At 39.0% G+C, this 25,032-nt stretch overlaps 2 protein-coding genes across 2 annotated transcripts; both read right to left on the reverse strand.

Annotated features, from left to right (window-relative positions):
• Positions 1 to 364: 364 nt before the first annotated feature.
• Positions 365 to 847, reverse strand: LOC118480909. The gene has a single exon (XM_035975892.1). The coding sequence runs from the start codon at positions 845 to 847 to the stop codon at positions 365 to 367; it is 483 nt and encodes a 160-aa protein (XP_035831785.1).
• Positions 848 to 10,320: 9,473 nt separating this feature from the next.
• LOC110871918 (kirola) lies at positions 10,321 to 12,032 on the reverse strand. Its single transcript, XM_022120676.2, has 2 exons — positions 11,816 to 12,032; positions 10,321 to 10,765 (listed from the first exon to the last, which is right to left on the reverse strand). The coding sequence occupies exons 1-2, from the start codon at positions 12,000 to 12,002 to the stop codon at positions 10,491 to 10,493; spliced, it is 462 nt and encodes a 153-aa protein (XP_021976368.1). The 5' UTR covers positions 12,003 to 12,032; the 3' UTR covers positions 10,321 to 10,490.
• Positions 12,033 to 25,032: the final 13,000 nt, after the last annotated feature.

The raw sequence follows: 25,032 nt of genomic DNA on the forward strand, positions 1-25,032 counted from the left end.
GGATACCCATTTACACCATTCAAATTTAGGAGGATTGTTCATCCCTCTATCATCAATTAACGCCTTTTTGACTAACTTCACTGAAAACCCTCCGACTTCATCTCCTTTCCACAGCCAAGAATCCTTGTTACTAGAGAGGGTAACCAAATCAAGAACAGTTTGACATTCCTGCCACTCCCTAAGTTCCGCATCCGAACCTGGCAGTCTTTGCCAGTTCCATACACGATCGCGGGCATTTTTCTATTCTCACTAGACCCCGCCCAAAGAAATTTCCTCATTTTAGCTTCTAACAAATTAATGACACCTACCGGAACTTTGTAAATAGAAAAATAGTAAATAGGAATGCTCTCCAAAACCGAACTAATCAGAGTAAGCCTCCCCCAATTGAAAGGGTTTTAGATTTCCACAACGACAACATTTTATCAAAAACCTCTATGACCGGATTCCAATTAGAAATTTTATTCATATTGGTTCCCACCGTTATCCCCAAGTAAGTAAGCGGGATATTGTCCATTTCACACCCTATCACCTTAGCTATCTCATTGATTTCCCAGTCTTCCACACCCAACCCCACTAAATTTGATTTATGTAAATTAAGTTTTAACCCCGAACACATGTAGAAAATCCTCAGAAATCTAGCCACATTAAGCATACTATCCTTATCCCTTTCCCCCAGTATGAGAGCGTCGTCAGCATAAAAGAGATGAGAGATTTTCGGTCCGTTATTAGGAGTTTTGAAACCTTTAAACAAACCTGCCTCACCAGCTTTGACAAAAATATTAGATAACGCTTCCATAACCAAGAGAAACGGGAGTGGGGATAAAGGGTTAAGATCTACTGTTGTCATATTTATCAACATATATTGTTTATATGTATGCGGTGGCGGTGATGAGGGTGTGAGGGGAGGACCATCACACAGGGCCGTGATTTTGAGGGGCACGTGTTTTTTATTTATTTTAAATCTGATATATATACATGTATTTTTTTTTAAATAGTATACCGATAACAACTCCAAGATTAGCCCATTTACAAAAAAAAAATATGGTTTAGAAGTTAGCTCATTGGCATTAGGTTTAGTGAGCCGAATACCAATTTGATTTTAGAAGATAATAATAATTAAACATTACGGAAATACATATTTTTTAGAGCTCGAACATGATATATGAATTCTCAGAGACGCCATTATATGTATGTCATTGTAATTTTATATGTAGAATATAATATTATGAAAAAGTGTATTTTGACAAATTAGAAGGTATAACACTCTATATACATTGTATATCTAAATTAGTTAAGCTTTAAAAGCCTTTTTGGACTAAACCCAGCACGATGAGATATTTATACTACATAGACCCACAAGCCAAGGGTGTATAAGGTGAATCAAAATGATACGAGCCATGTAATGTAAGGACACAGTGAATCAAAGAGGAAGGCATTCGACGAACACTTTGAGAAGTAATAAATCTGTTGAGATTTACTAATTAAACGTATAGTTCCTCGGTGTCCTTTTTTTTTTTAACAAAGTAGAAGTCAGCCTCTACATGTTTATCGTGTGTACGCGATTTTACATGAAAGACACCATGATTTCCAACCATAAAGTCAGATGTACAAATTATGGAGCTATTAACTCATAGAGAAGATACGAATTCCACGTGTATTTTTTGTTGTTATACCATCTCTGATGTATAGTGCATTTACAATGCATTTGGAGAGCTTGAGGTGATATGAAGGATGACTTGTAAAAAAAGGTAAGATGGGAGTGATGGAAAATCGTTGGATAAGTGCGAATCTTAAAAAAAGGAGAAAAAACGTGTGAGTGGTGGGTAGGTAATGAAGAATTAGAAAGTCAAAAAAAAATGATATTTTATATTGATTTGCAATTATATTTCTTCCCATTTTTCTATAGAAAAGAAAGAGAAACATTGTTACATATACAACACTAATGGTAAAAAGATACAACACTAGTGGTGTATATCTGCTTTTTAGATATTTACACTTTCATCATAGACTTCAAAGGTGCACTTTCTTTTCTAAAATATAAGCCACTTGTTTGATGTTAAATCTAATTATTTGCTTGTTCAACTTAGAAACACTTCTCAAATATTATGAATGTACGGGTGTTATCATTAATTCAAACACGGTTTACTCTGGTTTATATATAGTTTACTCTCATTTCTTCTAGATAAATTAAGCAAATGAAAACAAGCAAAAGAAGTCATCTATATTAACGACTTAGGTCCCAGACCAAGGTTACTTCAATAGAAAGATCTGACACAATACTATTAAATCTAGGCTAGTTACGCATGAAATTAGGTTTTATGTTATGCAACACATTTCAAAATATATGAGTAATAATAATGACCAATAATAATAATGATCATGATGTTTTTGTGTGAAATGTTAAAATATTATTAAAATAAGCATAAGTGTTAGTCTAAATTCCACTCAAATCAGACACTTAGTCTGCAGGTGTGGGGGTTTGGGTTGAAGGCTTTGCTCGACACGTGGTGATTATGGGCTTTACCAGACCACCCCAAAAAAAGTAGGGTGTGGAAGTGGCGTGGGTTAGCGGCGTTGGAGTGCCATGTTGGCTGGCTTTATATTTTTTATATACTTAGATTTATAAAATAAAATACAAACTTATATTTAAAAAAAAAGTTAGATAACATCCTAAAAAAATTTAAAAAAAAGTAGTCAATAATTCCTAAAAAAATAAAATTACAGAGTTCGATAAATGTTAAAGTGGGGAACCCACTTAAATTCCGGATTCCCGTCGTGCCTCCACTCGATCTTCGCGATCTCCATTCGATCGTCATGGCTCAAGTCCCCCGCAGGGACACGATCGAAACAAACTTTAAACTGATCCAGCTTCGGTTTTAATTCACGCCACTTGTGTTGGTAGGCGTTTAAATTGTGGCGAGTGTTACCAACGTGTTGTTGGTATTGTTGGAACTCTTGTCCCCAATACCCGGTTTGATCGTGTTGTAACGTACGTTGTGCATCGACGATCGAAGTGACAAGCGCGATCTCCTCCTCTGTGCAGTGCACCATTTTCGGTTTTGTTGTTTGGTTGAAAAAAAATTAGTTGTTTGATGTGAGATTGGTTGAAGAAGTATTGTAAAAATTTGTGGGTTTGGGGGGGGGGGTTACTTATAGGTAAAAATTTGTAAGTTTTTTTTTAAATTTGATTTTTACCATTGAAACCGCCACGACTAACGGCTATATCTAACGGTCCAAAATTGAACAGCCAATCCTGGCTAGCCAGCTCACACCCCCCACCTCCGCCCAACGCCGGGCTTCAAAGTGATGCTGGCTGAGCAATGCCGTGGCCAACGCTTGCACAGAGTGGGCTAGCCAGTGTTGCCTGGCTTCCCCTGCCCCATAAACGCCCCCCTCCCCGCAGTCTTACTAGTTATGTAATTATGCACCCTACGCTTCAACAAATGTTTTGGTGTTGGAAACATAAAATTCCAAAAATAAATAATTATGTTATCTTTATCAGAAAATAGAATGACTAAGAGTACAGAAATGATTATGATAATCTAGATACTATGTTAACTAGGTTTAAAAAAGTTCGTCGCGTTGCAGCGAATTCTTTTTGTTATTTAGTCTGTGTTTATATGTGTTTTGAAATAACTACGAGCGTGTTGCGAACGGAACTGCTGACAAGAATAAAAAGAAAATGTAGAAAAACACACTAAAAGATAACCGAAAGAAAATTAACCAAAAAAGTTGTATGGTAAAGATGTTGTTCGTATGAAACCCGTGGTCAGAGATGAGCAAATTGTTCTGGGTACTGTTACCAAATTTGCCGAACCGAAAGATCTTAAGTACCAATTCGGTACCGAATTTTGGCGTTCCTGGTACCGGTTCACTACTGTTTTTTGCCTTCATATACCGTTACCGTAACCGGTATTTTCGGTATCAGTACCGATTCTGTATCGGTTGGCACTAAGCTCATCCCTACCCCTGAAACAAAAAAAAAATTAAAAGTTGAAGAAAATCAACAAAAAAAGTTATACGATACCGTTGTTAGTACGGTAACCGTGATCAGGGATGAGCAAATGGTATCTGGTAGCATCACTGAATTTCCCGAACCAAAAGATTTCCAATATCAATTTGGTACCAACTTTTGACGTTTTCTGTATTAGTCTCGGTTTTTACCTTCATGTACTGATACCGAACAGGACCGTCCCGGTATTTTTGATACCAGTACTAGTTCGATACCGGTTGACACCAAGCTAATCCCAACCCCTGATATTAAAAAAAGATTAAAGTTAAAAAGTAAAGAAATAACTATTATTATAATATTAAAATAATAAAAATATTAAAAAAACTATAAATTATTATAATATTAAAATCACTATCCATTTCAATTCGTTTAGTAATATATAGTAATAATAATAATAATATATAGTAATAACAACTATATAGTTAAACATATTACACTTTAGTACCCTAAATTATCACTAGGTACATAACTGGTCTAATATTGCCTTGTAAGCTACATGCGAAAAGCGTTGTGTCTTGAAATGTAAAGACAATTATTTTTGTTTCTCGACTAGATCCAGTAGCTTTTTGTTATGAGAAGTAGTTGTGAATCCTCGTATCCCGCAACACTTGCAAGACTCAACTCGCGCATCCTACAACTCGCACATGAGGTTTTTCTTAGGTTGTGAACACTCGCATGAGGTTGCAACTCTCAAATGTTGACTTTTGCATGTCACTCTCGCATGACATTCATATGAGAGTGTCAACTCTCACGTGAAAATCTCGCATGGTTGTATCTTCCCATCGAGGTGTAGCTTTCGCCTAGATTTTTCGCATACACCATCCATGCTAATGTATCTCTCGCATGAACGCACATCTTGCCGCTATTGTATATTGGTGCGAAGATCTGAGGACGGCAATAGCATTGTGTTGTGTTGTGGTAACAATGGCTAGGGTTCCAATTGCAGGTTATTTCTGCGAACCCTTGGAAGATCGGGGAGAGTCCGCGGTGATGTAGCTACGCTGAGATGCAAACGACGGTTTTCTGTGGTAGCGGTTGCATTAGGGTTTAACAGTGGTTGTTGTGATGAAGAAACGATGCTTAAAGTGGATCTATCTTGAACACTAAGAAAGTTGTAAATAAGGAAAGGTCTTCCGGTGGCTTTAGATAAGGTAAAGGTGGCACACCGCTAGGCTAGGGTTTCTACAAGGTGTTTGAGCTCTAGCTCTGATACCACATTGAATCCAGTAAAGTTTGATAACAAATTACAGAGCTCTACCTCTACAAGGTTAGAAGATGGCCTCGTTATATAGAGAGGCATATTATACTTTAGTACCTCGATTATCACTAGTCGATCTAATAAATGCCCTTTTAAAGATATACATAGACTAATTACGTAATTTAATAAAAAAGTAATAATTGTAAAAATAAGAGTTAAGAAACCCTGACCTCGACTACTTTGTTGTCCTCCAAACCCACCCCTTGAAATTTCGGATGCAACGCCCACTATGGGTTGTGACCCCTTTGACTAGCGATACCACCACTCACCGTATCCACCTCGTCTCACATTTGTTGACCTATTGAACCACAATTACCTCTTTTCCTGACATCACTTACCGTTTGTCGATGTTCGATTCTCGTTGATTCACCTTTCTTTTGTTTGAATTTCCAGACTTGACCACATAGATCAAAACTCACCATTTGTTGTCCTCCTTCTCCTTCACACCGCCTTATCACCACTACAACATTACCTCAAAAATCATCTTATTCCGGTGTAGATTTTCTAACACCCCCCTCCCCCCACAGTTTGTTGCTCCTTCGTAAATTTTATCCTATTTTTTTCAGATTTTGGGCTCCATTGAAAAAGAAAACCATGAGGACGTTTGTTGCTGACATCTAACTCAAAACCTAAATCGGTTAACTGTGTTGAAATTAAACCAAAAACAAGATACAAATATGTGCTCAAATAGAACTTGGGCTTTCCCGATTTATCATCATTACTCAAAAAACCATACACTATATTTTTTTTTGCACTAACCTCTAACCTTATCTTTTTTTTTGAGCGGCAAATTTGGATCACTAACGGACCACTGGAGTATCATCGTGCCACCAGCAGAACCACCCGATCATATCCATCTCAAATAGGCAATAATGCCTATGCACCAATTCAGGAGGAAACCCAATAAATATGGGAAAAACCCGTTTTGTGGGAATCGAACCCATGACCTAATGGTCATAAGCTTTATCCCACCACTAAGATACCACTAGACTATAATGCCATGGTTCCTCTAACCTTATCTTACCTCAGTAAATAATTAGCAACTTTGATCATGGTTTTTTTATTTGTTAATTTTTTGCTTGTTTCGTTCTTTTCCAAAGCCGGCAAAAGACTATGCATCAACATGCTAAATGCTAAAGGTAATGAAGTCATATGTCTTCTCCAACGGACTAGTTGCTCAATATTCCTATGACTTCTATGGTGCGTATGAAGATTAAAATATAAATTAACACGTACATAGATTGTAGATTAAAATAAACTAGCAATAAGACATGCGTGCGTTGCAGTGTGGGTACATCGAAAACATTTAATGGCTTTATGTGATGCATTAACCATATGAAAACACGCATTTCGATGTATCCGATTGAACTCAATGTAATTTGTATAAGCATTGCGATTGAATCAAAACGTAAAGTAAATCGAATTCATATCCTACAATCATAACGTAATATATGTGACCCGACTCATACATAGAAAACATAACTGGTATGAAGGAAAAACTAACACGTTCAATCAAAATGGATTAATTAGAGCTTTTGAGAAAGAGAAAAAAAGAAACCACAAATTGACTCCACTTGGTTCGAAACAAAATTTATGAAAACATACATAAAATAAGCATGAAAACATGTTATATTTTACCTGACTCATTTCCTAAAAAAGTTTACATTGAAATGTAGAACAACTCGAATTTATACCAAAACGTCCATAAAAATATGCACGTAAAAATGGTTTTTTTAAACGAAAACGTAATATATTTGACCTGACTCATTTTCAAAAAAATTTACGTCGAAACATAGAGCGAATCATATTTATACCTACAGGTACATAAAATATGCACGTAAAAAATAGTTTTTAAGTAAATGAAGTATATGGGTAAACCGAAACAAAATATTAGTAAAAAGTTTAATAGGCTAAAAACGTTCGTAAAACCGTGTCAAGTAGTACCAATGCCACACCACTGGCAGTGACCCTCAACATCGAAAAAATCGTAAAATAAAATGAAAAAAAATTACACCGAACGAAAAGCAGACGTAAAATCATTGAACCACACATACCCGTTACGGTGTGTTAGTGCGGAAAAATTAGACGGAAACGTAAAACGTAGAAAATAATAACTAAGTCGATGTAGGGCCCGCTAGTTACGGCAAACTTGCCAAATGGGGGAAATAGACACGTTACGACATACCTATCAAATGTGAAAAAATAGACAAAAAACGTTGAACCCCACACGCACGTTGCGACGTGTTAACTCGCAAAATTTAGAACGAAACCTAAAACGAAAAACCTGTGAAAGATAAAAAATAGGGGGGGGGGACCAAAGTTGTAAATAAAAAAGTTTTGGATTAAATTAAAAAGATGGAAAGTTTTGGGTTAAGAGTACGGAAATTTAAAAGGGTTAAATTACAAAAGATGAAAACTTTTGGGATAATGTGAAAAATCACAATTTGTGATGGAAAGTTTTGGGTTAAGAGTACGGAAATTTAAAAGGGTTAAATTACAAAAGATGAAAACTTTTGGGATAATGTGAAAAATCACAATTTGTTTTTGAAAAACCCCATTCTTGAGGTACAATATCATAATGCAACAATGTGTTTGCTAATTTATTTTATGGAAATCAGTAGCTGAGTTTCTTAATGAAACTCGATCTTTTCATATATTTATTTAAAGTTGGAGTTTTTTTTCCCAAAAGGGTGTTGGTGGAAAACTTATTTACCAAAATGGATGATTTAAAAAATATTTACTAAAATAGATGTTTTTTTGAAAAAAAACTACTTTTTATCACTCCTTATTTTATTGGATAAAAGCAATTTCTATTTTAAATATTCTTATAAGAAGAAATTATAGTAAAATTAAAAAAAGGATTTATTAACATTTCTTTAACTTTAAAAAAATCTTTAATAGAAACACTTTTATTTTTTTATGAGTACTTTTTTATTTTTTTAAAAGTATTTCCATAAACGTTTTTGTTTTTAACTAATATAATAAAGTCAGCTAAACCATATTTGTGGAAAGGTGTATTGTGAAACCTAATTTAATTATCAATTAGAGATCAATGTAATATAATGTTATAAAGTATTTTGCCAATTATGTGGGTTGGATGGTAAATAAATTCTATAGAAGTATGATTTTATGATAATTTGACGAATTATGTTTCCTATACATATTAAGCAAATAACACAAAACTTTTATATAATGATGTTTAAGTTCTACACGCATGACATTGGATGAAGTTACAATTAGGTGATATTTGAATCAATCAGTTTTCTTAGAACCTAAAAAAGCTAATTAGTTTATTATTAAAAAGTGTATAATACAAATTATGTGAAAAAACAAAAATATAAGAATTATAAATATAAGTGTATCATATATTTTTATAAGGCATGTCATATGGATATATATAATGGTGCATAAATATTCATATATTAATAAATACTTATTAGTCGTTTAACTAATGTAGATTATTAGCTTTAATAATACAAATTTTTTGATAACGAATGATATATCATATAATTAAAAACTTAGAAAATAATCACATATTATATATAAACGTTTAAAAAAATGTTATATATAAACGTTTCTATTAAAAAATGTTTTAGAAAAAGTTAAAGAAACCTTGATAACTGAATTAAAAGAAAACATTAAAACTTTTTTTCTATATCTCACGATCCATTTTTTAGTTGTAGTGTATTTTTTTTTCTTAACACTTGTTAAGAAAACATCCTAATAAATATAAATGATTTAATCTATTAAAAATAGGAGTGAGAAAAAGTGGTTTTTAAAAAATACATATTTTAGTAAATATTTTTCAAATCATCCATTTTGGTAAATAAGGTTTCCACCAACACCCTTTTAGGAAAAAACTCTTAAAGTTGCATAGTTTTAAGTTTTTCGAAGCGGCTAAGTTTTCTCAAAGTCTATTATTTTTCACATAATTTCATATATATTTATTTAAACTTGCATAATTTTAGGCGGCTAAGTTTTCTCATAAAGTCAATTAATTTTCACACAATTTCATATATATATTTACTAGGTTAGAACCCCGTGTATTACACGTGTTAAATAAATGTAATTTTATATATTAAATAATAAAAAGTTATATTTTTATGAAACTCGCATATTGTACGGGTTAAATAATTGTAATTTTATATATATCAAATAATAAAAAAAGTAATATCTTTAAAAACCATGTGTATTACACAGATTAAATAAATGTAATTTTGTATACTATATACTTAAAAACGTCGTATCTTTAAAAAACCCGTGTATAATCGGATTGAATAAATCTACCAAATGTTAAAAAAATTAATCCTTAACAACCCCGTTGTATATTACACTTGTTGAATAGATCTAAAAAAAAGTTGTATCTTTAAAAACCATGTGTATTACACTGATTAAATAAATGTAATTTTGTATATTAAATCTAAAAACGTCGTATCTTTAAAAAACCCGTGTATAGTCGGGTTGAAAAATCTACCAAATAATAAAAAAAATATATCCTTAAAAACCCTGTGTATTACACGTGTTGAATAAATCTAATATTACATAGCAAATGATAAAAAAGTTATATATTTAAAAATTTCATGTATTAGACGGGTTATATAAATGTAACTTTGTATAGTAAATAATAAAAGTTAAATTTTTAAAAACCTCGCGTTTTACACAAGTTGAATAAATATAATTTTGTATACCAAATAATAAAAAGTTATATTTTTAATAAATTAGAATAATATTTAATATTAATTTATTATTTATATATTTAATATAAGATAAGTAGGAAAGAGATGTATTTGTTTTAAAAATATATTAAATTAATAATTTAGATTTGAGGATAATATTTTATTAAAGTATGATAAGATTTAATATTAATTTATTATTTATTTATTTAGATAATATAAGATAAATATATATATGAGGATACCTTCAATGAATGACACGTGTCCAAAAGTTGGTTTCTTTTATTATAGTAGATAGATTTAAACTCGCATAATTTTAAGTTTTTTTTTTTTTTTTTTTTAAGCGGCTAAGTTTTCTCATAATTAAAACCAAAAGAAAACAAAAATAAACATGCAAACATATGCATCATATATAATACAAAGATAGATCATAGGTGATCATTAGAGAGTACAGACAGACACATGAGAATAAATTCCACATAAACTGGTTGCAACCATACAGCAACTTTGATTATAAATAACAACATAACACACACACATTTAAGTTTCAGTTGCACTTTGGAAGATGATGGGTCTCAATATCTTTAGTGACATTGAGACAAAACTCCATCAAACTGTCTGGATCTGGAATACTCTCATTCACCTTCTCATAATGGAAGGTCCACGTGACCACGTTCTCTTCTCCATGTGTGTCCACATGAACTGTTATCAAAAAGGTTTTGTAAGCCTCCAGTATATCGCCCCCGATTACCTTGAAGCACACCGACTTTTTCTCCTCATCGATTGCTTCGATAACCTCCTTTGCCACTTTCGGTTTCCCATCTGTCACGTGACCATGATCAGGTTATTATATAAAGGTCACAAGGAAACCTAGAAACCTAACTGAGCTCGTGAGCTGATGATAATAAACCCTAACAATAATCAGGGGCAGATCTATGTTAAAATAACGGGTTCCTAGGAACTCAGTCGGTTTGTAATTTTTAGCGAATGTCTATATAGAAAATACAGTAGAAACTCATAAATAAATTATGGGTGAACCCATAATAAAAAGTGTCTACTGTTCGAGTGGTAAAACACGCCGTTTCTGTGCTTTACATCCATGGGCGGACCTAGCCTTTGGCCAGGGTGGGCGGCCGCACCTCTTGGAAAAAAAAATTTAGTGTATATTTTAGGCATAAAAAAACCCGACCGCACCACTTGAAAATATGGTTGAACACCTCATTCGCACCCTCAGCAAAAAATTTCTGGATCCGCCACTTATATCCCGAGTTCGAACTCCATTTTAGTCATTTTTGGAGGTTCCATAGTATTCTTTTGACAACTACAAAACCCATATTGACACTCAAGTGCCACGTAGAACTAGAAGGTTTTATTTGTCAGACACAGAGGGGCCACGTCAAATGGATTTTAGCTAGGAAAATAGTGTCAGCATATCCCAGTTATATAGAAAAATAAGTAAAAGCACTTTAGGTTGATCTATGGTTAAAATATAGATAACTACAAATATTTTTTAATTAAAACGATAGTATTTTGTAAAGCATGGTAAATAATTTAATATCAAAAGTGTAGATTTAATAAATATATCAGTGATGTTAATAAATAGTGTGTTGTGTTTTAATGTGTTGATACTTAGAATTTTTTTTATGTTAATTTTTAATTTTTTTGTGTTGAAACTTAGAATTTTGCCATTTAAGGATGTTAATTTTTAACCTTTGTGTTTTAATCTGCTTGAAATTATGATTAGTGATGTTAATTTATATATAGTGATGAAAACTCGCAGTAGTATTTTATTCGTAAAGACCTTATCGTATTTTATTGTACGTGTTTATTTAAATTTCTAATGACGATGCAATATATCAAAGAATGACTTACCATGGAAAAAGTCCCATTCAATAACAGATCCAACGGTGCCCCATTCACCTTCGTGTAGATTTACACCTTTTATGTTATCGGGGCTCATTTCGGATATGTGGTGTGGTCTGTATCTAAAGATTTCGTGGAACACATCACCATCTGACATGATGGTAACTTGCTTAACCATGGTGCCACTAAGAGCCATTCTTCTTGATTTATCAGAGAAGCAAACAAGAGAGTTTATTGAATGAGCAAAAAGCTATGGCCTTGTTTGGCTTTATATAGACTTCTTAGGTTCTATCATTTCTATTTTTTAATCACGTAAATGCACATTTTTAATTATTCTTCGATTCAATCATTTCTCTTTTTTTAATCAGGTAAATGTTCATTTTTAATTAATTAATAACTAATAACTAAAATATAACATATATATATATATATAATATATATATATATATATATAGGAGAAAGATCCGTTAGAAACCACCCTTTATTGCGAGAATCAATTTGAACACAATCAAAAATACCTAAAAATAGCTAAAAAACACACAAAATTTGTTTTTCCACTATTTTTTTTTTATAAAAAAATCGCTATATTTCGTTACAAAAAAAATTTTTAAAGATTTTTTTTTGTTACTAAAAAGCGATTCTAATGTATAAAATATAAAAAAAATTGTGTTTTTTAGATTTTTTTAGGTTTTTTTTGGGGGTTTAGTTTTTGCATTTTAGCTTGGTGGGGGGTGGGTTAGGTTTTTTTTTTGGTGGGTGGTGGTGGTGGGGAGGGGGGGTTTCGGTTTTTTTTAGGGTTTTTTTGGAGGGGTGGGGTTAGTTTTTATCATTTAGCTTGGGAGGGGGGAGGGGGGTTAGTTTTTTTTTGGTGGGAGGGTTAGGTTTTTTTTTTTTTTTGGAGGGGGGAGGGGAGGGGTTAGGTTTTTTTTAGATTTTTTAAAGTTTTTTTGGTATGTTCACATTGGTTCTCACAATAAAGGTGGTTCTCAAATGAACCTTACCCTATATATATATATATATATATATAGGGGGCTGCTAGAATGAGAACCACCTCGAGTTGTAAGAACCGCGAGAACTACACCCCACGGAGCGCCATTCGCCATGATTTTTTTTTACAAGTAGATGTGTGTATTATAAACACAGCCGTAAAAAATCATGGCGAACGGCGCTCCGTGGGGTGTAGTTTTTTACACCACAAGTTTGGTGTTTTTTAATTTTTTTTCTTTTTTCTTTTTTTTTCACCAAACTTGTGGTGTAAAAAACTACACCCCACGGAGCGCCGTTCGCCATGATTTTTTACGGCTGTGTTTATAATATACACATCTACTTGTAAAAAAAAATCATGGCGAACGGCGCTCCGTGGGGTGTAGTTCTCGCGGTTCTTACAACTCGAGGTGGTTCTCATTCTAGCGGCTCCCTATAATATATATATATATATATATATATATTATAGGGAGCCGCTAGAATGAGAACCACCTCGAGTTGTAAGAACCGCGAGAACTACACCCCACGGGTGGGCGTTCACCATGATTTTTTTTTACAACTAGATGTGTGTATTATAAACACAGCCGTAAAAAAAAAATTTAAACGCCGCGGCCGAGGGGGTAGTTTTTTACACCACAAGTTTGGTGAAAAAAAAAAAGAAAAAAAATTAAAAACACCAAACTTGTGGTGTAAAAAACTACCCCCCGGCCGCGGCGTTTAAAATTTTTTTTTTACGGCTGTGTTTATAATACACACATCTAGTTGTAAAAAAAAATCATGGTGAACGCCCACCCGTGGGGTGTAGTTCTCGCGGTTCTTACAACTCGAGGTGGTTCTCATTCTAGCAGCCCTCTATATATATATATATATATATATATATATATATATATACACATACATTTGTATATCACACTAGAGGAATGTTTGAACGATGTAAAGGAAACACGAATACTGGTAATCACGTAACTTGCTCATAATTTAATTAATTAACTAATAACTATATATATATGTGTGTGTGTGGTGGGTATATATGATAGGATTCGGTTCAACGAGGAACCGCTACCAGTTGTAAGAACAATGATAACTTCTTTCATCCAATAAGATTTTAACTCATCACCTATATTCAAATTAAATCAAAAGGGCAACTTCGTCTTTTACTCTCAATTTCACATCATTTCTCTCTATTTTCTTTTTAAAGTCGCATCCATTTATTTCTTTCTCTCTCTCTCTTTTTCTTTTACAGTAGAATATTTCTCTCTATTCTCGTATTTTTCTTTCTCTCATTTTACATTTACAAAAAGTAAATGAAGATAAAAAAATGAGATAAGTGCCCGAATAGTCCCTGTGGTTTGCTTCGATTTCACATTTAGTCCTTACATTTTCAAAATTACAGCTATAGTTCTCAACTTTCGCAAATTCGTTCTCGGATAGTCCCTAACGTGGATGGGAGTTAGTTTTCTTAGTTAAGTGACCGTAAAATTATTAAAATGCCCTTTATTAAAAAATAACATATAAATAAAAAATACATGTGGGGCCATACTCACCAACCCACCCTCACCCTCTCTCCCCTTTTATCTTTTTCTCTGACCATTATCATCAAACCATTACCACAACCACCTTCATCTTCAGACCGCCGCCACCATCCCCTTCATCAGACCGCCACCACCACCCCCGTCATCAGACCGCCACCACCACCCCCTTCATCAGACCGCCACCACCACCTCACCCAGCCAGAAAACACCACCAACTTACCCCCTCGCCGGAAAAAACAAACCGCTGAGCCAACTATCTTGTGGTGACCGGAGGTGGTTGTTGCAGACAAGAAGTGGTGGTGACCGGTAACTCACCGTCGTCATCAAATGATTCACCCAACCAAACCAAAAAGATTTCAACTTGAAAGCACCCCTTCATCTTTCAAATCTTTGTACAACAATTAGGGCTTCAAAACTAAAAGCAAAAGGCCTCTCAAGATTCTTAACACCAGTGCTTCTGTTCTGTGGGATTATATAAAAGACTTTGTAAGCACTGAGGTTGGATTTTAGTGTAAAATGGTTTTTTTGCTTTTGAGTGGACACGGAATATGAAAAACACCTTGTCTTATTCTAATCTAATATTTGTCTGTATGTCTTTGTGTATGTGTGTTGTTGTTTGGGTGGTGTTATTTTGTTGTCTCTTGATCTAAAGTGGTGAGGTGTTCAGGGCAGAATCCGGTGAACTTTTCGTCGGGATGGCGGTCACAACTGAAGGAGGAGCGTGGTGGCGGCAGTTTAGTTTGGGTGGAGAAGAAAGGGGTGGGGTTGGGGTGATAAGTGGGGCCCATAATTCATTTTGTTTTATTTAAGGGCATTATAGTCATTTTACACCAACTTAACTGATAAAACTAACCTTTATCCACATCAGGGACTATCCGAGAATGAAAATTGAAAAGTTGGAGACTATAGAGGTAATTTTAGAAAGTTAGAGACTAAAGGTGAAAAAAGGCCAAAACACAGGGATTATCCGAGCATTTAACTCTAAAAAGATTTAATTCATCATATTCAATATATAGAAAAAGCAAATCGAGATCCAAAAGAAAATGCTCATAAGTTACACTCAGATCGAGGTGGTTGTGGTGTTCGAAAGCGGTTGAACCATCGTGGAAGACGGAAATGGATGGGGTCATGCAATGTTTTGATATTATCAACCTTGATTCTTTGTAGTAGGTTATACTCGTGTAACCTGAACAATAATCTTGATAGCTAGAAATGGATAGGGGCTACGGATGAAAATTTTAGTGTTGGAGCGGTTAAAAGATTGATGGATAAAAACAGAATTCGGAAGGATGTTTACGTTATTGACTTGTGTAAATAGCTCCCCATTAAAGTTAATGTGTTTATATGGAGGGTTGAAATGGAGAAGATCGATACAATGGTTGCGCTAAAAAATAGGGGTGATCGATTCTACTTGTATATTATTTGGCGACGACGAAGAAACAGCGGGGCATCTCTTCACTTCATGCATTTTTGCCAACATGTTATGGGCTTATATTAGCAATTGGTGTAAGATCCCTAACCTTGTTATTTTCTCGATTCGTGATCTTATAGAGGCTCATGATCATGCGGGTATAAAGGGTTAAAGAAAGGAAATGGTGAAAGGCATCATTAGAATTGGTTGTTTGAGCATTTGGAGGGCGAGAAACAAAGCGAAGTTCAACAAGAAATTGATCAAGTTTTAGGACATCTCGTGTGAGGTTAAGACAGTGGGATTTTTATGGTTAAAAAGTAGAATCAAATCCACAGATATGTCATGCAATGATTGATGTAAGTTTGTTAATATGTAATGTTCGGTTTTGTCGCCTCAATTTGAGGTCGGCGTTTGTTTAATGAAGTTCACATTTAAAAAAAACCCTGATGAAAAATGTAGATGCGATATAAGATACGAGGGAATAGATATTTAATTAATTGAAGTGAGCTGTCATAACTATTTAGATCATGCGTAGTGGGCGTCTCCCCCAATCATGCTCGAAAACGCTAAACACCCACCCCCGGGCGTGTTTAGGCGTGTTTTTGCAAAAAAAAAAAAAAAAGCCTCTCAGCGTGTTTTAAATCACGCCAAATGGGGGAATCAATTGACCAATCACAATCAGCTTCATTTGTTTTGTCCAATAAGATTACTAAATATTTTTTTATTTAATTTTATCACAAACATAATGGCCCACAATCCCCACATCCCCACTACACCCATTTTAGAAAACGCCACATTGCTGACTGGGATGCCACGTGTCGCAAAACGCCCAAGGGTGGGATGTTAACCACTACACATGGTCTTATACCGGGAATAGATATTTAATTAATCAATGAGGTGATGATCTATTGACAAAGAAAAAAATTTTAAACACCTTAGAGCATTCTCATCCAATCCCCTAAAATTATACATCTCTAATGCTAAGGGTGCTCTTAGGCGTCCTTAGCTGCCTAGTCAGCTGCCACATCATATCATTACAAATCCTTAAAAATCCATAAAAATCATAATTTTATCTCCAACCATACAAATATCCTTATATATCCTTACATTTTCCACGTCATTACCTATTTTTTATTTAAAATTAATTATCTAAATTATTAAAATGTAAATGTATTATAACTAGTAGATGCCCACCCGCGTTGCGGGGTGATGAAACAATGGTTAACCGGGCAAGGTTAACTCACTGGTCTCGTCAAGAAGGGTTAATCCCTTCCCCTCGAGGATCGCTGGCTGGATCACCGGTGGTTGATCTCCTGCACAAGGAAACAAGCCGTGACTCGTAACAAGGAGGATGGGGTGGGGGGTGCTCCTTGTTACCACTCTCCGGCGTGAGAATCAGTAGTTTGCTTGGGAAGCAAAGTAAGATAGTAGTAGTAGTGAGAGAGTTGTGAGAAGATACCTCAAACCTGGTTTGGGGTTGGTATTTATAGCCGAGGAGTGGAGGAGGATGATGATGGATGGACTGACGACGTGCTGCCCCTTTTCAGGTGTGTCAGGCTCGTCGGTTATGGAGGTTACGCCACGTCAGTCCATTGCTTACGTAGCTCTGACAGGTAACTGTCATTGGTGCCACTTGCACTGTGGTGTCAGTACCACTTGCTTGAGTACATAGGATGCGGTGCAAGCCGCATCGCTACGTGCGGTAACATCTGAAGTTACCGCGTCTCCTACTTGTGATCAAGGAATACGCGAGATGCGGTGCTAGCTGCATCGTCGTCTTGCCTGCATCCCTTGTCGTGACGAAAATGTCCGTATGGTGCGGTGTCAGTCGTACCGCTACGTTCATCTTCTTCTATGCCTAAGGTAAGGCTTTCCTGTATTGATAGAAGTGTTCACTGGATGCGGTGCGATGCCGCATTGCTGTGAATACTTCCGTTTTCATACACCAGATGTGATGCTATGTCGCATCACTCTACCGTCCTCATGTCCATGTAAGTCCTTTGTTACTAGATAGATTGGACTCAACCCTTGTGTCGACGCGTTCCCGCATGGGCACAAGTAGGTTATTAGCTAGTGGGGGTTTTGATAAGGGTAATGGTCACTCGCGGTCGATGCTGACGCGAGATCTGGGACCATACCCCTTCAAGTCCCCCCAGTCTAGTGTTGTTGCCGCATACAAGGTGTATGTGGGAGGAGTACTGGACTATGGTGTTTGGAAGGTAGTTTGGAGTCTGGAGAAGATCCTAGACCATGTGTGGTCTTTTCTGTATGTAAATGAAGCTGGAGGTCCGGAAGGGTCATCTGACGCCTCTTCCGTATCGGTGAAGGAATCTCGTCTGATGCGAGATTCTCAGCCGATTTATGTCACCAGGTGGTCTGCCACCTGTTGTTGTGCCGAAGGTCTCTTGGAGACCTTGTTAGTAATGCTGCACAAACTTCGAACCAACCTCTGAGATGGTGGTTCGAAGGTATGTGGAGGTTTCTCATCCTTTAAAGGTGGGCTTTTCTTTATACCAATTGTTGAATTGGTGCATGAAGAAGAAAAGAAACTTTTGGACCAATCTTTGAGACTGGGATCAAAAGTTGTTGATGCTTGCAAGTGCTTTGCTCGAGCTCTATGTTCAGCATCGAGTTATGAGACGACGATCCCTTTTTTGTGGGGTTTTCGTGTTTATCGTCATAGTTCTCTAGTAACCGCACGTTCTTTGCGGTTACCTCGTTGCGTCATTGTTGGCCATGTTTGGTCGAACAATGTATATTCATACTATGGGTAAATAAACATGGTCATAGGCAAGGGTATGCCCACCATTGTTTATTCTATGCGGCCCATAGTCGGGCTAACAAAGTCATAAGCAAACTTGTTACCGCTGTTCGGATGCTTGTTGTTCGACGAGGGTTTATTTAGAGCGCTGTTCTGCGTTCGTTTTGGAGCCACTTACCTTCCCGCTCCAATACCGAGTTTGCCATGCAGTAGCATTGTTCGGTGATGTGGAGTGAGCTTGGCTCTTCCGTAGCAACCACTCTGCGGAAGCTATGGTTATGTCCGTAGCTCCTCGTGAGTGTCTGTGGTTTTGTATTACCACATTTGCTCGAAGCGGGTGTGGGTCGGATGTAGCTCTTGAAGGTTCAGGAGACAGGGTTGCTGATGTGCGTTCGCGTGCATACCCTTCCTTCCTTTTGTTAAAGAAGGTGTTCATGTACCCTCTGCGGTTGTGAACCGGGCAGGAGGGATTTGAAGCTTGAAGAGAATGAAGGCAATCCGGTTCTCTTGTGTCTGAGATGCGGTTCAGTCCAACGGCCAACGCTGGTTCTGAGCATCTGACACACCTGAACGGGCTCGTGTGTGTCATGTCCGCATATTCCACGTGTGCTCGTGGGTAGTGCGGATAAGTATTATACCCCCTTATAGTGTAGAGATATATGTTTTTACCTATTTTTTGGGGTATGTTAAAAAACGACATGCGGTATGGGTTATGGTGCGGTATACCAGAGAAACCGCATGCCGCTTATAATTTGATAATGTAGTCGCTTTTTGTTGCATACGTGGTTGGACGCACGTGTGAGTTGGTGGAAGTTGGTGAGATCTTCCTGGCATGTGCTGAAATGAAAGGACGTTTGCACTGCCCGAGGCATTAAATGCACTGTAGCGAAGAGTGTAAACGTCTCTTGTGTCAGGCGCGTGGGCGGCCACGCGCGCGTGATAACCGTCAGCGGAAACGGCGCTCGACACGTGGTGTCATACGATTCGCCCTTTTTGAACGTGATCATTTGATTTCTCCCTCCGCATTAATTGCGATGGGTATATAAGGGGAAACCGTTCGTGGTTTCCCCTCACTTGTTTGAAATTTCAAAAAATTTTCCGGTGAGAGAAAACCTGTTCTTTGTCTTCTCCGACGAAATTTCTTGAAGTTCCAGTGAGGGTTTCTAGTTTTTCTGTTCACCATCTTCTGTTTCTTTGATATTCTTGATGGCTGAACCATCTAATCCACACAATGTGGAGGGTGAAAACCCTGAACAGCCGGTAGTATCGGCTGATGAAGACGAAGATGATGACGTTGACGTTCCCGGTGGTGGGTTACCGGTGTTGAAGTGGTCAAAGGGTAGTTTTAAAACCCTGATGGCCACTGTGCAGATGGCCAAAGACTGGAATGCTACTTACCCACAAGTGGGGGACACCGGTGCCGATGCTCCGGCCGGTTATATAACCTTGTGGGCGGATTTTTTCAACCACGGCAACCTTAGGTTGCCGGTGACGGTGTTTGTGGCGGAGGTATTGGAGTATTATCACCTCCATATCTCCCAACTTAGTCCTTTCGGAATGTTCCGAATTCGGAATTTTGAGTACACATTCCGTGCCCATGGCCTGCCCATTTCAGTGGAGAATTTCCGGCGGTTCTACCAGTTGATGGTGAACACCGGTTTTTTCTCGTTTACTCAAAGGCATGGGAGTCTGAAGTTGATGACACCCCCTAAGGGTGTGACAGGCTGGAAGAAGAGGTTCTTCTATGTGAAAGCCTGTGCGGTCTACGCTAGCATGTCTTTCAGGAATGTCGATGTTGGAGTTTCTGATGAAGATATTCCTGTTGCTTCCGCAAAGACCGCGGACTGGTTCTCTAGGCTGCGGCCTATTGAACTCAAGAAGTTGGATAATGATCAACTGTGGATATTGCGGATGATGCACTCCAGACCGGATAGGAAGGAAAGGCCCGTGTTGCGGGAACAGGGTGGTGGTAAGCTCGTTACCCTTTGTTATTTTCCTTATTTCCTAAGCCTTTGTAATAACCTGCATGCATGTATCAGCGGATGCGGTTGGCTTGTGGAGGATGTTCGAGCCTGATTTCAAGGGCCAGGTTGAACTGATTGCGGTTGAGCTGAAGAAAGGTTTCAACCTTGAAATTCTGAAGAACTTCCGCGTGCCGTCGAAAGCGGTGCTGGATGCCCCGGTTCCGGGAGACGCAAGAGGTACGTCTTACGTGGCATTAGTTTTTTCAGTTTATCTTTTTGACTGGTTCTGTTGATTGTGTGAATCCAGGTGTCCTTGCGGATTTGGGGAAGTTTGAGAAACGCGTCCCCAAAAAGACTGTGGAGAAGAAAACGGTAAAGAAGACCGTGCGGGGTCGTGGCAAGGGGAGTGTTGAAGGCTCAGCTGCCCCTTCTTCCGTTTTTGAAGCCGCAGGTACCTCTCAATCTTGTTCTCGGGGATATACCGATTACGTCGTAGTATCTGACACCCTTGAGGGTTTGGGTGTTATAGGTAGTGGTGCGGTCGCGGGTGGAACTGCTGTGGTTCCCCCCGTTGTTGGAGAGAAAAGGGGGCCAGAGCAGAAAGCTGCTGGTGGTGGTGAACCGAAGAGGCGGAGACTGCAGACCAGGAGAGTTGCTCCGGTGCAGAAGAAACCTGCAGTTGCTGCTGGTAAGTATATCCCTTTTCTTTGTTTTGTATGTACAATGGGTGGGAAATACTCATTGAATACTCTTTGTATTGCAGAATCTCGAGATGCGGGGTATTCTTTTTTCGACATCCCTGCGTCTCCTCCGCATACCGATGCTGCGGGTGCGGGTGTATCGAAGGAGACGGTCGCGCCCAAGGAGGCTGCGGCCCCTTTTGTTGGGCCAGTTCGTGATCCCCCTTTGGAGAAGACGGTGGAGACGACTGCTGACCGGATTTTTGACACTGTGGACTCCTCGGACAATCTGATCTCTCCTGATGAGGGTGATGGATTGAACTTGAGGTTTTCAGATGCCGGTAAGCAGAAGTCTGATGCTGAGGTGCGGCAGCAGGATGCTGAGCCGCAGAAGTCTCCTGCTGGGGAGAAAGGTAGCGGCTCGTCTACTGGTGGTGCGGGGTATGACGGGCCTCCAATTCAGCCTGGGGAGTCTGAATTGGAGTATTATTACCGCACATACTCCCCGGGTCGCAGTATGGTGTATCACCGACCCCCCTGGACTGTTATGCAGGGGGACGATATCTCAAACGACCCTGCGGCCTGCAAGGAGATTATGGGTGGTGTGGGCACCCCTTTTGAAGTCGAGCGTGCCCGTGTCGCACCCCGAGAGCTGCGTATAAACCAGCTCTCATCAATGCTTGTAGGGACTTCCATTGTGGCTAATGCCATTTTGGAAGATTATAAGGTGCTGGGCCGCCGCGAGGAGGAGGCTGCTCGTATGCGGGCGGAAGCAGAGAAGTTGGTCGAGGCTGCTCGTGCGGGTGCGGAGCAGCTCGAGAAGGATAAAGCTGCTTTTGAGAAGCAGAAACAGACTTCGGAATGGGCTGCCGCTGCCCAGCTGAAACAGGTGCGTACCCTTGCTAAACTTCTTGCTGATGAGCGCAAAAGTTGGAATGAAAAAATGTCCAATGAGCGCAAGAAGTGGAATGCATCGTGGGCTAAGCAGAATGACATTCTGTTTCATGCTCGGCAGGAGCTGACAAATGCCAAGGCAGCGAATGCTACCTTGAGCCAGGAGAAGGCTGCGGCTGAGGCCATATCTGTTAAAGCGCTGCAGGCGAAGGCCGACGCCCTGAAGGCGCTTGGAGAGGCCAAAGAAGCCGGGGCTCGTGCCTCAAAGGCCCTTGAAGAGGCCGCAGAGAAGGAGAGCCGTGCTTCTAAGGCTCTTGAAGAGGCGAATGCGGAGCGCATTCGTTTAGGCAAAGTTGTTGAAAGCCTGCAGGTACGTTTCTTTAACTTTGTTGCTTTCGTCCTTTATTGTTTTGAAAATATTTATCGAGTGAACTGTTTGCTGTTTTTGTAACAGGCGGAGGTTCAGGCCCGGGAGGTCGCGGTTACGGACCTTACTGCCCGCGTGTCTGCTGCGGAGAAGCGGGCTGACGCTGCTGCTGAGGCCAAGGATGCCTTGGTGTCCTCTTTTAACCAGCTGGAAGCTGACCGTGAGTGGTTGCGGACTCATGGCATCGGGCGTGTAAGTATCCGTTGCCTTTACGTTTACTTGGATTAGTATTCAAGACTTATGATCCTTTTGTTGCAGATTGTCGAGGCTATCATGAACGCCCCTGAGACCGCATCTGGTTTGGACCTGGTTAAGGAGCGTGCGCGCGATGCTGGCTTCAAGGCTGGTTATAACCGCTGCATTGGGCATATCAATGTTTTATCCGCAGGCGGTTATACTGATCAGGCATCCGGGTTCCGTGATGTGGATACCGAAGGTCGTCTGAAAGCGGCCGTAGCCTCCTTTTATGACACGCCCCTTGCCTGTGTAGGGGAGCTGGACGACTGTTTGGAGGTTGCGGACTATGTTGACCGCTTGCGGATGCTTTATCCGGATGTGGAAGAGGAAGAACCCGCTGGTGGTGCCGAAGGAGACGCGGGACCAGCGGTACAAAATAGGGTTTAGGTTGGCGAGTGTGCCTCCTTTTTGTATTCCTCTTGTATAGGATAGAAACTTTATGTAAATTCCTTAAGCATCCTGTGGACACTTGAATTTTTTGAATATAAAGTTTCTTTGTTCAGTTTGTACAAGTGTTTTTAATTCTTGCATGTCTGAACGTATGTATGCATAACTTTACCCATTTATGAACGGGGTCAAGTATACTCCATACTTTTGTTGTATGAGTATGCATCAATTCTGTTATTTACCGGGTGAGGGTTTTAGAATTGCTTAAGCTTTGTAAAAGCTTTATATATCCGGAACTCTACCCATTTGTGAATGGGGTCAAGTGTACTCCATACCTTTGTCGTATGAGTCCGCGTCAATTCCATTGTTTGCCTTTTTGGGCTCAGGAACTGTGTTAAGTGTAACAAAAACTTGTGTATCCGGCCGGATAAAACATGCAAGTCTTTTTGCCTTTTGCTGGCCTATTACAATATTTGTGTGTGGTTACCACTTTGTATGGGTATCACGAATGAAGATTTTGCCAATCTGTTTTTGGGATACCGCAAAGTGGAACACGCATTTGTAATAGTAATAAGAAACGATAATGTAGAAAATTGCTTATTTATTTATTTGCAAATGGCCTGCGGCCCAATAGGTTACATAGAGAAATGTAAGAACATGGCTTACATATAACAGCGTCGAAGCTGTTGTGCATTCCATGTGCGTGCGATAGGTTCGCCTTCTAGTGTTTGCAATCTGTATGCGCCTTTCCCTAAGACCTCTTTGATGAGGTAGGGTCCCTCCCACTTGGGGGCGAGTTTGCCTGGGCGCTCGGCATTAGATGCCTCATTGTCGCGTAGGACGTAGTCTCCTGGGTTGAAAGTACAAACGCGGACGCGCGCGTTGTAGTACTTTTCAAGTTTGGATTTATACTTGGCCTCGTTGATGGCAGCGTTTTCACGCCTTTCTTCCAAGAGGTCCAAATCGATCCTGCGTTCCATGTTGTTGTCTAGTTTTTCAATAGCCAACATTCTAGGAGAGGGGAGACCTACTTCTGCGGGGATCACCGCTTCCGAGCCGTAGACTAGGCTGAAGGGTGTTTCCCCATTGCTTGTTTTTGGGCTTGTACGGTGAGCCCATAAGATACTTGGGAGTTCATCGACCCAGCCACGCCTGGCCGTTCCCAACCGTGCCTTGATCCCTTCGACTAGGCTTTTATTGATACTCTCGACTTGGCCGTTCCCTTGGGGGTGCGCGACTGATGAGAATATGTGCTCAATATGTAGTTCCTCTAGCCATTTTTGGAATTCGTCGGCAGCGAAGTTGGTGCCGTTATCGGTGACAATGCACATTGGTAATCCAAAACGGCAGATGATGTGTTCCCAAATGAACTTTCTTGTTATCATAGCCGTGGTTGAGGCGAGTGGTTTTGCTTCTACCCATTTGGTGAAGTAATCAACCGCCACTATGATAAATTTAACCGCACCTGGAGCGTCAGGGAAAGGTCCCACAACGTCAATTGCCCATTTCTGAAAGGGCCATGCGGTTGTGACGGGGACTAAGTTGTTTTTTGGCCGCAAGGTTTTTGGAGCATGACGTTGACAGTCGATGCACTTGCGCAACTCTTTGACGGCGTCCAGGTGCATGCCGGGCCAGTAATACCCGGCATTCATGATTTTGGCCACTACCATGCGTGGTCCAGCGTGTATGCCACATATGCCCTCGTGTATCTCTCGAATGAGGTATGTGGCGTCCTGGGGGTTGACGCATCGTAGTAGTGGCCCGAGGTATGATTTGCGGTATAGGATACCGTCTCCCATTTGATAATGGCACGCTTTGTATTGTAGTTTGCGTGCTTCTGACTTGCTTTCGGGAGTCACACCTGATTGTAGATATGCGATAATAGGTGTCATCCATGATGTTGAACCGTATTGAATGACGTTGACTTGGCGCGGGTACCGAAGGATTTT

Source organism: Helianthus annuus, chromosome 8 (assembly GCF_002127325.2).
Source record: "Helianthus annuus cultivar XRQ/B chromosome 8, HanXRQr2.0-SUNRISE, whole genome shotgun sequence".
NCBI lineage: Eukaryota > Viridiplantae > Streptophyta > Magnoliopsida > Asterales > Asteraceae > Helianthus > Helianthus annuus.

What these genes read in the sequence shown, in the direction of transcription:
- LOC118480909 (XM_035975892.1), bottom strand. Translation starts at nt 847, where the DNA reads ATGACAACAGTAGATCTTAACCCTTTATCCCCACTCCCGTTTCTCTTG.
- LOC110871918 (XM_022120676.2), bottom strand. Translation starts at nt 12,002, where the DNA reads ATGGCTCTTAGTGGCACCATGGTTAAGCAAGTTACCATCATGTCAGAT. An exon ending in TGAATGGGACTTTTTCCATG is followed by an intron (nt 10,766 to 11,815) that starts GTAAGTCATTCT and finishes GTCACGTGACAG; the next exon opens with ATGGGAAACCGAAAGTGGCA.